Consider the following 18680-nt stretch of genomic DNA (forward strand, 5'->3'; position numbering starts at 1 on the left):
TCCATAGTTTGTTTTTGAAAACTCAGATGCTCTTATTAAAAATGATTCTGAGGGATTTCCCCAGTGGTCCAGTGGTTGGGACTTTGCCTTTCAATGCAGGGGGTGCGGGTTTGATCCCTGGTCGGGGAGCTGGGATCCCACATTCCTCACGGCCAAAAAGCCAAAACATGGAACAGACGCAATATTGTAACAAATTCAATAGAGACTTTGAAAATGGTCCACATCAAAAAAGTCTTAAAAAAAAAAAAGATTCTGAAATTCAGGTTAAATAAGACAACTGTATGACTGTGGATTTGTATTAAGTAAGGCTTGGAACAGTGAAAGCTATTCTTCCTATGTTATGCATCTGTATTCATTTGCTAAAGGCTGTCAAAGTACCACAGACTGGGTGGCTTAAATTTATTTTTTTTTAATTCTGGAGGCTAGAAGTTCAAGATCGAAGTATTATAGAATTTTCTTCTTAGGCCTCTCTCCTTGGCTTGTAGATGGCTGTTGGCCCCCTGTGCCTTCCCAGGATCTTCCTGTGTATGTCCTAATTTCATATAAGAGCACCAGTCCTATTGGATTAGGGCCCACCCCGGTGACCTTCTTCAACCTTAATTAGCTCATCTAAAAATACAGTCATAGTCTGAGGTACTGAGGGGACATGACTCAACATGAATTCCAGGGACACAATTCCACCCATAACAGTATCTAACAAATGTAATAATTAACCTGTAAAAGACTCTACATTCACAGAAGACCATTGATAGAGTGGGGTGGTCGGGAACAACTTGTGTGCACATGGTCATTGACATTACTCAGATGTAGAAATTTTCTAAAAAAATGGTGATTTATTTTGCTTTAACATACAACGGTAAATATATTGGGATCATCAAGTTTTAAAATTTGCTGGTCCTACTTTACACATTATAACACTAATGTAAGCTCATTAGTTCTTCCATTTGTAGGAAAGGGATCCAATGAACACCTACCAGCAGCTTGGCTAAAAATGGACATTAAAATCAGATACCACATTGTAAATATAAAGTACTTTTCTCCAAATGTGTATAAAAGTTTTGAAACAATTAATCACTGCCTGCTCCACAGGACAATTTGGATTTTAAAAATGTTCCAGACCAGGAATAGCATAACCCTGTGTAACAATAGACATTTGAAAGAAACAGTAGCCAAGGAACTGCATAACCAAAAAATGAAAATTATATAAAATATTTCCACCACTATTTAAATGCCAGATTTAATCAAGCAATAGTAAAAAATATCAAAACAAAAAACATAATAATACAACCTTCTGTTTAAAATAATAGCACTGTTCTGCCTCTTTTCCACTGAATTTTACATATGAACAGACTATATATACTGTTTTTTCAGAGAAATGTCCATTTGGTCTGTCACACAAGTCAGGCTCACAATGAATCCTTTCGCTTCTCAGGATATACAATTCCATGATGTTTCCATATTTCCAACATTCTGGGTCAAGTGAAATGTCTGAAGTATAATACATTTCTCTTTCTCCTTTACACAGTGCAGAGTATACAGGCTTAGGTTATGTAGCTTCACTTTTACTCCAGGTCACTGTCTTTTTCTAAATTCAAGGCGGTATTCAATGGAGTGCAGTAGTTTGGCTTGTCGGAAGGTACAAAGCCGGGCAGACACACACACTTATAGGAACCTTCGGTGTTGATACACTTGGCATTCTTGCAGAGAGACATCCGGTTGTTCAACTCATCACATTCGTTGACATCTGCAATAAGCCAAACCACGCAGGTTAGCAAGCTTCAGCATTGCTCCGGGAGGAAATGCAATCTACACCCTACCTGAGGCATCCGGCCTGAACACAGCCTGGCTGTTCTGTGCTCTCCCCCCAGTAAACTGCAGTCTTTCCCATTATTGTCTTTCAATTACATGCGAGAGAAATACTACTTTCTAGATCTTAAAAAGGTGATTATCCAGGAGGTTCTAGAATTTCTTTCCCTGTTTGTTATTTAACACAACAGGGACCATTTTGTCAGCTTGACTTTTTATAGTCAAACCTTAAGAAAGCTGGAGCAATTATCCTACTTCTAAATTCCTCTCTGCACATGCCGAAGAACTGTTAGGTTGTCAAGAGAAATAAAGAGAGCCTCTGAGCAGCCTCTCTAAAGGTTTAAGTTACTTTCTTAGATTTCTTTCCACAGGAAAGAAAGGCTCTATGCACTTGAAACACCTTTAATAACCCAGGTTACCTTTGTTTTTAGACGTACCTCAGATTGAGACTAACAAAATTGAAGTGGGGAAACTACACGACAGAGCAAAACGGCCACAAAAATAGAGGAAAAAAATGCTACAAGTCAAGGGCCATTTAGCAAGGAGGCCAACAGGCTCAGGAACACAGCCTCAATCACACGGTAAGGATAAACATATTTTTACTGTTCTCTTAAAAGTAAGAGGGAAGGCAAAGTGAGAGTTATGAAAAGAACTTTCTCTAAAATGGAAGCTGTATTTTCTTTTTCATCTATATTCCCCTCTTGCTGGTGTCAGGTATTCAGGGAAAACATTTGCTGCAGAGTCAAAAGCTCAATTTAAAAGAGTCAAACTAATTACCCCAAACTTTCTGGCCTTTCCTCCACAGGTATGTACCATTTATATGAACTCTTAAATATCAACTTTTAAAAAATTTGTGGTAAAATATATGGAACATAAAATTGACCATTTTAACCATTTTTGAGCGGAGAGTCCAGTGGCATTAAGTACCTTCACATTTTTGTGTAATCGTCACCACTGTCCATCTCCAGAACTTTTCTCATCTTCCCAAACTGAAACTCTGCAAATCTTAAAGGTACTAGATTGTCTGAGGTCCAGCCACAGGGCATTCAGGAAAAGATTAATTTCCCAACAAATACATATGATTCTTACCAACACAGGTCATCTTGGCCATATCCAAGTGATACCCATCAAAGCAATCGCAGGTGTAACCTTCCTGCACCCTGACACAGCGCCCGTTTTCACAGCCGTTGAGGATGCCACATTCTTCAGCCTGTAACTCCTCAAAGCTATTTAAAAAACCTGGAAGGGAAAGGACAGGAGCCAAGTTACAAATTTTCAACCTCTTACACCGTTTTTGAAAATGACATGATCATTAAGGTTATGGTTCATCATACATACGTATTTCCGATTCCTTAAAGATAGCATTAAAATTTAAGTGAATATATCTGTACACGATATTAAGCAAACTATTACCAACCTTGTGTAGGTTGTACAGATTAGCCCCACATCTTGAATTCTGATGTTCTACACTAAAATCACATAAAACGATAACAGCAAGTAGGGTATTTTTTTGCCCTTAATTATTAAAATTTTTTGTCTAAGATTTTAAATTTCCTGAGTTCTCAGTAGGGTAAATGTCAGAACATCTTTCAGGATAGAACCGATGGAACTCACTATGAGAATAGACATTTGCTAAGATGCACAAGCATTGGAGGCAGTGCTCTTTCATGGGGAGTTCCCAGGAGTGGAGAAAAGCCAGGCTGGCCTTGCCATGTGAGGTCTGTTTGCTCTGGCTTTGGAATGAGCCTTACAAAAGGGCTCTTGGGGGATCAAAGGATAAAGGCAGTAAAAGGGACTCACAACATCCTGATAAACGAGAAATACGTCATATTTCTGTTTAGAAAACCAAAATTCTTTTAAAGAAACAAAGAAGCTCTTGTTTGGCTCTTTTTTTTAAGATATCTTTAAACTGATTCAGAGCTAGAGTTTAGTAGTACAAAAACAATGTAGCCAGGCATCAAGAATATTTTCCTCTGTTTCTAGAAAGTTGTAAATATAAATCCACGGTGACCCAAACACACTGTTGATGTGTGTGTGGGGGTCTCATCCTCTCCCCCACCTTCTGAAGGCACCATGTATTTGCTTTTTTTTTTATAAATTTGTTTTTGGCTGTGTTGGGTCTTCATTGCTGTGCAAGGTTTTCTGTAGTTGCAGCGAGTGTGGGCTACTCTTCGTTGTAGTGTGTGGGCTTCTCATTGCAGTGGCTTCTCTCGTTGCAGAGCACGGGCTCTAGCACAGGCTTCAGCAGTTGTGGCTCACGGGCTCTAGAGCACAGGCTCAGTCATTGTGGCGCACAGGCTTAGTTGCTCCGCAGCATGTGGGATCTTCCTGGACCAGGGCTCGAACCTGTGTCCCCTGCATTCGCAGGCAGATTCTTAACCACTGCACCACCAGGGAAGCCCCACGTATTAGCTTTTAAGGGGGAAAAAAAATCAACCTAGGGTCAGAAATCTACATCTGGCCTTTGAAGTAATTCTCCGGTCGAACTGCAGGGGGCAGCAAAATATCATTTCTCATGCAGGGCTGTAAGGTCTAACAATGATTTTAAAAATTAAGTAATACATCTAAAAAGGAAAAAAAATACGACTGGGCATCAAGACTGTCAGCAGACCCTGAAGCCAGTTTGAGAAATATTGACAAGAAAGTCAACCTATGGAAATATTTCAAAGTCCAGGTAACACAGCAAAGTCCATTTTAACTAGTAAAATTATGTTTATTAATTACAGAAGTTAAAACATGAAATTAAAATTTGAAACTCCTACACACGCATTAATCAGACTCCCCAAAATACTTCTACAGGACTCTAAAACAACAGCAGTCAGCAAAGGACAGCCCGTGCTCTAAAGTGGGCCTGCTACCTATTTTTATAAATGAAGTTTACTGGAACACAGCCTCACCTAGTTGCTAATATCTGTCTGTGGCTGCTTTCCTGATTCCAGAGCACAGTTGAGTAGCTACAAAAGAGACTATAAAGCCTACAAATTTTACTATCTGGCCATTTATAGAAAAAGTTGATCTCTGCTCTAGAAAATTCCAGTTTTAGAAATACTGCTCTAACTAAAGGTGACACCAGTCATTAGCCCAGCTTTCAACAGAGAGGCACAAGATGATGAATAATAAAGGTGGTGTGATTCAGCCTCTCTTTCCCTATCTTACCTCATACGATTTTATGTCTTCAGTAGGGCCAGAGAGCCTTTGATCCTGGTCTAGGAAGGAGGAGCTATTTCTCCGCAACTTGTAAGAAATTTAAAGGCCGTTACATAGTCAAACCTGGGGGTCTTCGAACTGCATCTGCAACTTCCTATGTTGCTAAACAGGAAATTGACCTGATACCAACATGCTTATTTCTTAACATGTGTAGTGAATTTTAAAAGTTTTAAAGCAATGACAGCTTAAAAAAAAAACTACATAAGCCAGAACAATTCCTGGCATCTGAACTATAATGCATTAGAGGCTGCACACACAAGCCATGGGATTGTGTCAGTTACATGTAGATTTACCCTGGTATTTTGGATTTATGGGGCAGGTATTTTCAATTTATGGGGCAGGCAAACTGTACTTTCTTGCAACTTTAATATTTCTTCTCCCTTTTTTTTTTAAAGTAAATGTTTACTGACCTATAAATATATACACAGAAGTGTAGAAATCATAAGTGCACAGGCTTATAGCTGTCAATGTATTTAAGCACATTTCTTGAAGTAGTGCATGATTATTTGTGATTGATTAAAAGAAAACCTAAGGCAGGGGTCCCCAACCCCTGGGCTACGGACCAGTACTGGTCCGTGGCCCGTTAGGAACTGGGCCGCACAGCAGGAGGTGAGCAGTGGGCAAGTGAGTGAAGCTTCATCTGCCGCTCCCCATTGCTCGCATTACTGGAACTGGGCCGCAGAGCAGGAGGTGAGCAGTGGGCAAGTGAGTGAAGCTTCATCTGCCGCTCCCCATTGCTCGCGTTACTGCCTGAGCTCCACCTCCTGTTAGCATTATGGTGAGTTGTATAATTATTTCATTATATATTACAATGTAATAATAAAGTGCACAATGAATGTAATGAGCTTGAATCATCCTGCAACGCCCCCCCATGTGTGGAAAAATTGTCTTCCACAAAACTGGTCCCTGGTGCCAAAAAGGTTGGGGACCACTGATCTAAGGTGTTAGGATAGTGGTTACCCTGAGGGAGTGGCTGGGAAAAGGGAACCAGGGGTCCTTCTGGATGCTGGCAATGCTCTAGATCCACTCAGGTCTAGAAGACCCAACCCAGCTGATTTAATAGAATGCTGTTTTCATGTAAATTTTAAAACAGTTTTAATTTGGCTGAAGGATCAATATACTGCATACTTTAAAAAACAAAAGGAGGGAAGGGAAAGAGGAAAGGAGGAAAACACTCTTTGGCTCAGAACTGAAGTAGCTCCAGAGGCAGCCACAAAGTTTGTGTTGCTCCTCAGGACCCAGGTCACAGCTAGTTTGCTTTGTGCACAGGTGAAAGGTCCCAAAGAAAGAACAGCATTGCTGTATTTTATAATTTCAGCAGCGTCTCCAAAGTCCTAACCCCAACTACCTGGTCTGCAGGGATTCTGTCTTGAAAATCTGGAGCGGCTTCACTTGCTGCAGTGAGGCACCCTCTGTAGGATGTGGAACAGGTACCTGGACTCCACTGCTCTAGTCCCATTCTTGAAGGCAGACAACCCATTATCTACTGATATTTCAATTTGTACCATCCCATTTTTCAGACTTCACATAATTAGTCTGTATTTGAAAGCTCTGATCTCTCCCACAGACATATTTAGCTTGTGTGGCTTCCTTATCCAGGACACTCTGGTTGTACACTTAGGCATTTACTTTCTAAATGGGAACAGGATTCACACATACACACTCCACCTCCCATTTGAAAAGTCTGCTCACAAATCCAGGAAAAGCATCACACATCATTTCTTACTTAATAAACCCCCTCACAAGTGAATTCTAAAGATTAATCTCTGACCAGGAGAGCAATCATTTTATCTCCCATATTCTAAGAGAATGGACTTGAGGACATGGGGAGGGGGAAGGATAAGCTGGGATGAAGTGAGAGAGAGGCATTGACATATATACACTACCAAATGTAAGTAGATAGCTAGTGGGAAGCAGCTGCATAGCACAGGGAGATCAGCTCAGTGCTTTGTGACCACCTAGAGGGGTGGGATAGGGAGGGTGGGAGGGAGATGCAAGAGGGAAGAGATATGGGGATATATGTATATCTGATTCACTTTGTTATACAGCAGAAACTAACAACATTGTAAAGCAACTACAATAAAGATGTTTAAAAAAAAAAGATCAACTCAGTACAGTTAATATTTACCATTTCCTTGTATGAAAAAAGACTACAATATAATAACCAAGCTATCAAGAAATTAGGCCACCATTTCATGGGTAAAAAAATGATTTCGTCATGGAAATTATAATAAGATTTTTCTTTAAAGAAAATAAACGTCCCAAAGCAATCTACAGATTCAATGCAATCCCTATCAAATTACCAATGGCATTTTTTTACAGAACTAGAACAAAAAATCTTTTAAAATTTGTATGGAGACACAAAAGACCCTGAATAGCCAAAGCAGTCTTGAGGGAAAAAAGCAGAGCTGGAGGAATCAGACTCCCTGACTTTGGACTATACTACAAGCCTACAGTAATCAAGACAATATGGTACTGGCTCAAAAACAGAAATATAGATCAATGGAACAAGATAGAAAGCCCAGAGATAAACCCACGCACCTATGGTCAGCTAATCTATGACAAAGGAGGCAAGGATATACAAGACAGTCTCTTCAGTAAGTGGTGCTGGGAAAACTGGACAGCTATATGTAAAAGAATGAAATTAGAACATTCCCTAACACCATACACAAAAATAAACTCAAAATGGATTCGAGACCTAAATGTAAGACCAGATGCTATAAAACTCTTAGAGGAAAACATAGGAAGAATATTCTTTGACATAAATCACAGCAAGATATTTTTTGATCCACCTCCTAGAGTAATGGAAATAAAAACAAAAATAAACAAATGGGACCTAATGAAACTTCAAAGCTTTTACACAGCAAAGGAAACCATAAACAAGACAAACCTCAGAATGGGAGAAAATATCTGCAAACGAAGCAACGGACAAAGGATTAATCTCCAAAATATATAAACAGCTCATGCAGCTCAGTATTAAAAACACAAACAACCCAATCCAAAAATAGGCAGAAGAGCTAAATAGACATTTCTCCAAAGACACACAGATGGCTAAGCAGCACATGAAAAGCTGCTCAACATCACTAATCATTAGAGAAATGCAAATCAAAACTACAATGAGATATCATCTCCCACCAGTCAGAATGGCCATCATCAAAATATCTAGAAACAATAAATGCTGGAGAGGGTGTGGAGAAAAGGGAACCCTCTTGCACTGTTGGTGGGAATGTAAATTGATACAGCCACTACGGAGAACAGCATGGAGGTTCCTTAAAAAGCTAAAAATAGAATTACCATATGATCCAGCAATCCCACTATTCGGCATATACCCAGAGAAAACCATGATTCAAAAAGACACATGGACCCCGATGTTCACTGCAGCACTATTTACAATAGCCAGGTCATGGAAGCAACCTAAATGCCCACCGACAGACAAATGGATAAAGAAGATGTGGTACATATATACAATGGAATATTACTCACCTCTAAAAAGGAACGAAATTGGGTCATTTGTTGAGACGTGGATGGATCTAGAGACTGTCATACAGAGTGAAGTATACAGAGTGAAGTAAGTCAGAAAGAGAAAAATATTGTATATTAACGCATATATTTGGAACCTAGAAAAATGGTACAGATGACCCGGTTTGCAGGGCAGAAACAGAGACACAGATGTAGAGAACAAATGTATGGACACCAAGGGGGGAAAGTGGTGGGGGTGGTGGCGTGATGCATGGGAGATTGGGATTGACATGTATACACTGATGTGTGTAAAATTGATGACTAATAAGAACCTGCTGTATAAAAAAATAAATAGGGCCTCCCTGGTGGCACAGTGGGTGGGAATCTGCCTGCCAGTGCAGGGGCACACGGGTTTGATCACTGGCCCATGGAAGATTCCCACATGCCGCGGAGCAACTAAGCCCATGTTCCACGACTACTGAGCCTGCGCTCTAGAGCCCGTGCTCCGCAGCAGGAGAGGCCACGAGAATGAGAAGCCCGCGCACCACTCGCTGCAACTAGAGAAAGCCTGTGCACAGGACAAAGACCCAACATAGCCAAAAATAAAAACAAATAAATAAATTTATAAAAGTAAATAAATAAATTAAAATTCAAAAAATAAATAAATAAAAGAAAATAAACGTAATAGCATTCCCACCAGTGAGACTCATAATCTGATCTGGTGGTTCTCAAGCTTGAGTGTACGTAAGGCTTACTCAGAGGGCTGGTAAAGCCGATTGGTGGGTCTCACCCCAGTATCTGATTCAGCAGGTCTACAGCATAGCTCGCAAATTTGCATTTCTTACAAGTTTTCAGGGACTACATTTTGAGAACCACTGACTAAACTTCAGAACCACAATTTAGTTCCAAAGTAACTAAAAATGTTGCTTACGGTCCTGAATGAAGTAGGGATCAGCTTCGGGAGCGTACTGTTCACTGAAGTCGACCAAGGCATCCTGTCCATATGGCTGCCGGCGTCCCGTGACGGGGATGTTACACAGCTGGGCATAGTCATCTAAGAAGGAAATGACAATGAACGTGACACACCATCGCTGTTTGCTCACACCTGGATGCACCCAGTCACCGCGTGCCCCATCTCCCACACACACCCCTGATCCTGAAACATCTCAATATTCTTTATGGGTGCTCTATTCATCCACATACAATTCATGCTGTACAGCATAATTAAGATTCTGAATAGCAGACCCAACACAGTAGCTGAACAGTTGGTAGAATGTATCCCAGGAGAGTAAAGGACTGAAAAAATGAGCCATCGGAGAGTGCCTCAAGCCTCTTGGAAGAATGGCTTTATCTGAACCCATCAGGTGTTTTCATCAAAACATTTAAAGCGTATAAAGTAGTCATTCATACAGAGATACACTTTTCCACTCAACAGAGAGAGAAAAAAAATGCATCTCTGGTGATCCAAAAACGAGACACAACCAAATGAAGATGCAACTAAATACCATTTGAATTTAGTACCTACTATTATACTTCTCTACCCAAGACCTGGTCCCTTATGAATAACATTATAGCAGTGATGATGATGACCTCATCATAACAGTAATAGTGACATAATGGTGCTAGTAATAATAGCTAAGAGTTGTATAATGTTTGCTCTGTGCCAGACACTGTTTTAAGCACCTAATACACATTAATTCACTAAACTATTTACACCACCCTGTGAAAAGCTACTATTATCTCCATCTTACCAATGGGAAATAGAAGCATGGAGTGGCCAAACGGCAGCACCATACTTGAACTCGGTCATGCAGCTGAAGGGTGTACACTTAACATTCTTCCTCTCCTACATCTACCTTGCTCCTTTGTAATTCTTGTCTTTGCCTCTTCTGCGCCTCAGCTAAATTCATCTGCAGTTACCACTTCTTGAGGCCACATTCCCATTCCCATGGCCATCTGACTTAACTCCCCCTTTAGTCCTCCTCACAGGACCCACCTATAGCACATGGGATCTTGGTTCTCCACATGTTCGGCGATGAGTGTGCTTTCAGCGCATTTCACGGCCTCAGGCTCTTACCCGTACTTTGGAGCAGAGTTATTTAGAAGGTCTAGAGAGGAAAGCTTTAGAAGAGATATCTTCATGCTCCAAACGCACATTTTATAGAAAATATACTGCCCGAGGATTCATCTAGCAGTTGGTGAAAATTCTGGGGCTACCTAGACTTCAACATCTCTGGCGGAACTGAGAGCTGCAGGTCAGCCGGCCCCAGGACTGGCTGGACACTCAGGGCAGCCACACCAGGCAGCAGCCACACTTGCCTGGACCACAGATTGAAGGAGTTTTCCTCTATTTTAGTTCCTTCTGTAACAAAACTAAAGAAAAGCACTGAGGCAAGTGTGTGAACTCTCAAGGCTTTCTTCCATCACCCTCCTCTTAAAGGAGTCAAAGGTGTGTGTGAGGTATGTGTGTGTTTGCGCATGCATGCACGTGCACACACCCGCACATTCTCCCCTAAAGTGCAAAACGGGAGCGTAAAAGCAGAAAAGACCCTGAACCCCCTAGACAGGGTAGGATCATGGTTGCCCCTTCCTAAAATTCTTCTTGTGGGAAGCATTCCAGGAATGGCGCACACCCCCATCCCAGACATCCCCGAGCACTTCCTCACGAAAACATTTCATGAGAAATATTAATTTCATTAAGGAAGTAGCTAAACCTGGAAAAAGACTGTTGACTCACAAAAATAAAGCTTCAAACAAAGAGAACACAAATGGTTGTCAGTTCTGCTTCAGGTCTGAAAGAGAAGAATTAAGGATTTCCCTGCAAAGGCAAGATCGCAGAAATGTTTACAAGCTTCACACACTGAGGTCATTTTCTCTCATGACTTTTTATATATATTTGTTGTACATCTGAAAGGGAGACAACATTTTGTATCCAGGCAACAGTTGTGATCAAGAGTGGATATTAAAAAAAATTAATTCATGCTCTTATTTTGCAAACCTAAGTCCAGAGATGGCTGAGCAGCATATGCTCCTCTTTAGCATCTCGCTCTCAAGTCCCGGGCCCGCGGCTTTTCCCCTAGACCACGCCTCTTCCACCAGGAAATGACCTGGTCTCCACCCTCCAAGCTCTCGCCGTCTAACATCACAAAAGGAAGGGATCAAATGGGAGAGGAGTGGAGGAGGAATGGACTTCTGTTCCTGTGTGATGTTTAGGAACAGCTTCCTAGAAAAGGAACACGTGACCTGAAACTAAGTAGATGAGAAGGATTTACTTAATAGAAGATATTTGGGATTCTAAAAAGAGTTTTACCCAAAGGCATCACAAAAGCAAACTGTAAGCTGTGTCTGGGGACTACCAAGTAGTTCCTAAGAAAGGCTTTGGACGTGACCCAGGCCGTAAAGGGAAGCAGAGGAGAGTAATGGGCGGGGGACCCTCTGCGGTTTGCTGCATCTTCCTTCCCCTCCCTTCATCCCTGGACATGCATTTTTCTCAAGTTTCTAGAGCTTACTGTCCTTTGCTGCTTCACTTTATCTAACACGTTACCAATCCAAACTTCAAGATTTTTGGTCAGTTATCAAAACATCATTTCTATATTGAATGTACTCTCTTTTGTATTTGAAGATGTGCTACAGTCCCATCAACACCAAGACATGCATTTTGAGTTATTTTTCTGGGAGCATGATGGGTCTATCCTAATCCATCCATGCTGCCTCTCCCATTGCACACATCTGCTCTCATTCTTGGCCAGGGTCAAGGGTGAAATGAGCACGGGGTAATGAAAAGAACATGGGCTTCGGAGGCAGAAGCCGGGGCTCAAGTCCTGACTGTACCACTTACTTTCCAGCTTAGCAACTGTGGGCAAGCCTCAGTTTTCACATCTGTCACATGGGGATAATTCCTGTTTGCCTCTCTGTTACTGGTGTATTAAAAAATGAGATGATGTTATGGAACTGTTCATAAATTTTGAAGCACCAAGGAAATGGAGGTTACAATTTTTTTTAAGGTAAAATCACTCATGTCCCTGCTGAACACCTGGAAGTAAATGAGGATTTGCAAAGACGGTATCAGAATGATTGATATAACATAGTGTTAGCAAAACTTTAAACGTAGTTGTCAATGGGCAAAGACCTGTACAATAAATTAAGAGCAATGAAAGCACAGTCTCCAGATGTTTTTAGATATTGTTTCAAGATTTGAAATTTTTAAATAGATGGAGGAAAACTCCAACTCAGTAAACAGAGAAAGATGTCTTCGTCTCAAAAATTATTGACTGCCTGGGCAAATTTAATCACTTGACCAGACAGTGATAAGGTATCAGCAACAACACATTATAACACTAGATCAACAAAACTCAAAATACAGGGGGAAAAACTGATGTTCAGCAGTTGTTAGTATATGCTCGACCCCTTTAGAAATGCCTTGAGTAGCCAGTAGGTTTCTCATCATCTTTTAAGGCAACAGCTGGAATATCGTGGAGTTTTCTAGTGAATCCTGGGTAAGGTGTCTCCTCCAGGATCTGGGCACATGCACCTTTCTAACATGTGCTGGATCTCTGAGCATCCCAAGCCACACCAGAGCTCACTGAGCTTGGCGGCGCTTGGCCTTGGTTATCCCTAGGGCTGGGTCATGGCTATAGTCCAGCTGGGGAGGCAGTGAGTTGTGGTTGGCTGAGGCTGTGGAGCTGGGAATAGCAGATCCCTGAACTGTTGCCACAGCTCCTGATGGCAGCCCATGAGAATCTCTTGGCTGCCACTTCATCCAGCTCAACATGTCGAGATGGACACATGTTTTGTCCCTAGAGTTTTTTTCCTTCTGCAAGACACTCCTTACTTAAGCAAGTTGACAACAATTAAGCACCTAGTTGTCTGGGGCTTGGTGCAAAGGAAGAGCTCTGCTTAGCAGGGCTTGTACTTTGTGAGGCAAATGCCATTTCTGGGAAAAAATGTGTCCGTCCAGGATCTAGCCAAATATGAATGTGAAATGAATAGGAAGTAGAAATATTCACACCTCAAAGTCCCCCCATTCATTGCACTCCTCACCTCTGCAGGCACAAATGCTAAGCTCTTGATCAAAGCTATGAAAGACACACATGGGATGGTGTGGGCTGCCATCACTTACGTGGTCTAAACAAGATCCAGGCCGTGGATTACGCTCAGTTCCCTGGCATGGCAGATTCACATGACAGATGGTACTGCTTTGATTTTAATACTAAATTGAAAAAAAAGTTTAAAAATTGCCCCCCTGGAGCCAAGAGGTCTGGGGCCCCCGCTGTCAGCAGCAATGGGAAGCACATTATCATATCCTGGCAGGAAATCTCCTTCCTTATGACAGACACATCTGTAGGGCTGGTCTGGACAGTCACACATCACAATGCCAATCAGGCATGTGAGGAAACTGGGAGGTGAAGTCTGACTGAGGCAGATTAAATTCAGCTGCTTTTAGAAATGATGAAGAGGCTGCATTTTGTTCTCCACACATCAGGGATGAAAACCTAGTGCTCTAAAGTTTGAAGTGCATGATTTTCAAAAAAAGGAGAAGGACCAATTCATATGCATAAGGAAAAATGGGTCATATTTTACTGAAACTTCTAGATCAGGTGTTTTTCCTACAGGCCTCCACATGTACTATTAAGTGATGATGGTGTTTGGAAAACATACACACCAGGAAATGGAGGAAGGAGACAGGGAGAATGGAACGAATATTTACCTGAGCGCATGCTGAGCCAGTAGTATAATTGGCACTTTTCTTTGAAATTAGCAAAAGCTATGGAATTAGAAAAATGTTGACCATTTACAGAACATACCATCCAGTACTGATGACAGAAGAAGGAACGTAAGAGAGAGGATTCTACTGCTGATGCCACACCCTGTGGAACTGGACATGTGTTTAGGTGTCTGTCTGCTTATGCTTATTCTCAGAGAGTACACTCTTACCCACAGTGCCTGGTGAGCAGGCAGTAAACCTGCTTTCCTGATGTTAAAACTTGCTGAGTTGTGAGAGAAAATTAGGTATCCGAAAAAGCAGCAGTCCCCAACCTTTGTGGCACCAGGGACAGGTTTCGTGGAAGACAATTTTTCCACGGACTGGGGGGAGGTTCAGGTGGTGATGCGAGCGATGGGGAGCGGCAGATGAAGCTTCGCTCGCTCATCCGCCGCTGGCCTCCTGCTGTGCGGCCCGGTACCAGTCTGCGGCCTGGGGGTTGGGGACCCCTGCTAAAAAGAGAAGCACCCAGAGTCAAAAGACCGGGGTTCTAGTCCTACTGCTTCCATCATCGGATGAATGGATAAAGAAGATGTGGCACATATATACCATGGAATATTACTCAGCCATAAAAAGAAAGGAAATTGAGTTATTTGTAGTGAGGTGGATGGACCTAGAGTCTGTCATACAGAGTGAAGTAAGTGAGAAAGAGAAAAACAAACACCATATGCTAATACATATATATGGAATCTAAAAAAAAAAAAATGGTCATGGAGAACCTAGGGGCAAGATGGGAATAAAGACACAGACATACTAGAGAATGGGCTTGAGGATACGGGGAGGGGGAAGGGTAAGCTGGGACAAAGTGAGAGAGTGGTATGGACATATATACACTACCAAACGTAAAATAGATAGCTAGTGGGAGGCAGCCACATAGCACGGGGAGATCAGCTCGGTGCTTTGTGACCACCTAGAGGGGTGGGATAGGGAGGGGTGGGGAGACACAGGAGGGAAGAGATACAGGGACATATGTATATGTATAACTGCTTCACTTTGTTATAAAGCAGAAACTAACACACCACTGTAAAGCAATTATACTCCAATAAAGGTGTAAAAATAAAAATAAAAAGAGAAGCACCCAGAGTCAAAAGCCCGGGGTTCTAGTCCAACTGCTTCCTATTCTTCGGACTAGATACCTTCCTTTGAGCTGTGTCTGTTGAACAGGATTATGGTACTGTGCCTTAGCAGCATTAAAGGCAGTGCATTGCTCCATTCAGTGATTGACTCACTCATCCAACCAGAGGCTGAGAATATTACAGGCAGTGTGGAGTTTGGGAGAGAGAGAGAGGAAGGATAAAATGACAGTACACTGACATGTGCAACAGTGCTTGAAGAAGAGGTAATGCCTAGAGTCAGCCAGGAAGAGCTGGGGAAGCTTTCACTTTGGAGATGAGCATCTACAGGAAGGGGGTCAGCCAGGTGAAGCAGAGGAGGGAAGGTAACTCAGAGTCATAGGCATATATAATAGATAAGAAAGTCTTAGGGAAATGAAAGGACCACATAAACGCTGCCTACTACCAATCCCTGCTAAAGAACAATCGAAAAAAGGAAAGTTAGCGAACATGCACTATTAAGCTCCTGTGTGCTAGGCGCTGTGTACCTTTGCACACACTTTTCCCTTTAAATCTCAGAATCCTATGAAATAACTGTAATTAGCTCCTTTTGTTTCTGATAAGGAAGCCAAGGTTTATAGCATAACTGTCCTAGCTTAGTTGAAGGATTGACTCTGTTGGTCTATCTGCAAAACCATGCTCTTTCAATTTCACAGCTCCCCTTCTGAAACCCTTAGAAGAAAATTATTAAATACATTCCCTAGACTGTAAGTATCAGGTAAGTACTTAGTTCAGCAATAAGCATTTCTGACTAAAATTCCAGGGAGAGTAATAACCGTGAATGCTGGTGAGCTCAGCCCCACCAGGGTCAGCTTTATCATTAGCAGGATTTATATTTATTGAATTTGCTCAATTTATTAGGTGGAAGAGATCAAATTGCTTAATGTTCAATTAAATTGTACTTGTCGAGGAGAGGGAAGTAATGAAGTCTAGTCTCGGCAGGGTTTACATTCTGTGGGACGCCTGTAAATGTTAATGCTCTAAGGAAGCTCACAGGCTGTAGACCAGTCAAGTTCCCTCACCCCCAGCCTTCACCTAATGCTGCCCCTTCCAAGTTCAGTCACTCCCAGCATTTTCCATCACACTGCTGTTTACGTAGCCAGACTATAACTGGAGAGAGAGATTTGTTGGGTGCGAATGCCAAAACAATGGAGGTTCCATTTAGAAATCCATTTCTAAAACCTGGATTCAAAATTTATAGACTTGTAACAGCATTAAATTATGCCACACATAAAAACCTTAAAATAATGATTGATAACATGAATTTCTCAGGAAGGACTGCATGAAAGGTTTCCCCTATTTATAAGTAAACAGGGCTTTAGAAATAAAACATTAAGTCTTGCATTCAGGCAATCTCAGAGGAAATTAGGAATGAAGTAACTTCTAATATTCGATAAGAGACAAGACTGGACAATGCAATGAACAGGCAAATAGGAGGAAAGTTCAACATGTTAATTTTCTAAGCTGACCTACTTCATATTTTTCCAACTGGAAGGACAGATAAACTGTTTCATTTCCTGCTTTCCTACTCATTAAGTACTACTCTGAAGTGACAATCTGAGAAGTCAACAATTAGGTAAAATAGATATTATATGGAAGGAATACATTTTGTTTTTTCTATTATGTTTTTTGCATTAATCAAGTAAGAATTATTTTAAAATTTGAGCTACACATGTGCTTAAGATTAAAGAGGATGTTGTACAACATACGGAATATATACTAAATGCCACTGAATTATTCACTATAAAATGCTTAACTTTGTCATGTGAATTTAACCCCAATTAAAAAACAAGTCAAGAGAAACATAAAAATGTATTCTTTAAAGTCTGGTATTCATCTAACTTTTCTACTTTTAATTGGTAAAATGAGAAAACAAGACTAGTTGATCTCTAAGGTCCTTTCTAGCTTACATATTCTACAATTCTAAGCAGACATTTTTACTATTAGGCTGCAAAATATTGGGAAGACAATCTGTCACTGAAACTTGTGGGCTATAATATGAGATAATCACCACCAGATGGCGCTATTGTCTTCAGGTGATGCTCACACGGGTGTTTCCAGACGACTGACAATCATGGAATTGAATGCACTGTAAGTAATCATGGACAGTCTAACCTCATTCATTTTCCTGCTGAGGAAACGGAGGTCCAGAGAAATTTAATGATATTTCAAAGGTCAAGTCAGGTTAAATTTTCAAAATATTGTTTTCTTTTAATAAAACTAGATTATTAAAATCTAAGGGTAAAAATAATTGTATCTTAAGTTTTGAAGCTGTTCAAAACTCTCTTGATGAATATTCAGAAGTATAGACCTCAAGGTTATGAAATAAAGATGTACTACTGGATCATCATTTGAAAAGCAAGTTCTAGGTAATTAATGCAATATTAAAGTACTGCTAAACATAATTAATAGATTATTCATAAATATGTATCCCATTTAATTATAGGAAATAAGCTAAAGCTGCAAAGCAAAACTGAACTGTTTTAAGATCTGTAACTCTGTTTTATGATTTGCTCATATATTGCTATTTATCTTAATCTGAAGTAACTCCCTTCTTACCTTCCCCTCCGGATCTATTCAGAATCAGATACAGTCCTAGTAACTCTTCCCTCTGGCAATGACTTATTTGGCTACCTTGGTAGGCACTGAAAGATTATGATGTGAATGGTAACTTCTAGGGTTGAACAGTGAGTGCACAACCAACACAACTGTTCATAACAGCTCTGCTTGCCACTGAGACTTGAAGCTCAGAAGGAAGCATAAAAGAAGGCCTCGTTGTGCCTGGAAGCCTTCCAATGAGCTAATCTTTTGTAATTTGCTTCTTAAGACACTGGCTACTGATGTTGAGCAAAATAATTATCATCCTAGTTTCTGCTCCTTGCAGATTTATGCCAACACGCTTCCTAAGCACTTCCTAGATGCTTTCCTCACAGTCATAAGAGGTACAATCTGTCTGCTGCATGAAGGGAGAGGAGATAAAATTTCCCTCACCCTTCCTCTGCCAGGCATGCCTGCTCTAGCCATGAGGTCAGCATATAAAAGACATGGGCAGCCAGTGGCTTTTTTCCAGCCATAGTTGTCTTACAAAGTCAATTAGGAAAAGGTCAAAATAAATACAACATTACTTGATTTCAAAACCTCAAACACAGAACAGGGCTTTAAGCAATTACATACAGTGATATTTTTCATAGTCCCACTCAGCACAGTTCATTTTCTTAAGAGTACATTTCAACTATCAATGAAGAGAAAAAAATCCTATCAGCAAAATTTCTTTAAAATACATGAAAGTAAAATTTCCACTAAAAATAAAATCAACAACAAAAAGGCATTTCTAG

The 18680-nt window shown here is 40.9% G+C and overlaps 1 protein-coding gene across 17 annotated transcripts in view; it reads right to left on the reverse strand.

Annotated features, from left to right (window-relative positions):
• Positions 1 to 797: 797 nt before the first annotated feature.
• The window catches only part of LTBP1 (latent transforming growth factor beta binding protein 1), a 425591-nt gene continuing 407708 nt past the window's right edge, over positions 798 to 18680 (reverse strand). For all 17 annotated transcript variants that reach the window (XM_022574111.2, XM_089922380.1, XM_089922381.1 and 14 more), the window contains 3 exons: positions 9404 to 9526; positions 2896 to 3045; positions 798 to 1744 (listed from right to left, as the gene is read on the reverse strand). In XM_022574111.2, coding sequence (XP_022429819.2) covers positions 1563 to 1744; positions 2896 to 3045; positions 9404 to 9526 — 455 coding nt within the window. In that variant the 3' untranslated portion in view covers positions 798 to 1562. The remainder of the gene's footprint in view (positions 1745 to 2895; positions 3046 to 9403; positions 9527 to 18680) is intronic.

Source organism: Delphinapterus leucas, chromosome 13, assembly GCF_059928025.1.
Source record: "Delphinapterus leucas isolate spDelLeu-1000000601 "Yukka" chromosome 13, BTC_Dleu_Yukka2, whole genome shotgun sequence".
Classification (NCBI taxonomy): Eukaryota; Metazoa; Chordata; class Mammalia; order Artiodactyla; family Monodontidae; genus Delphinapterus; species Delphinapterus leucas.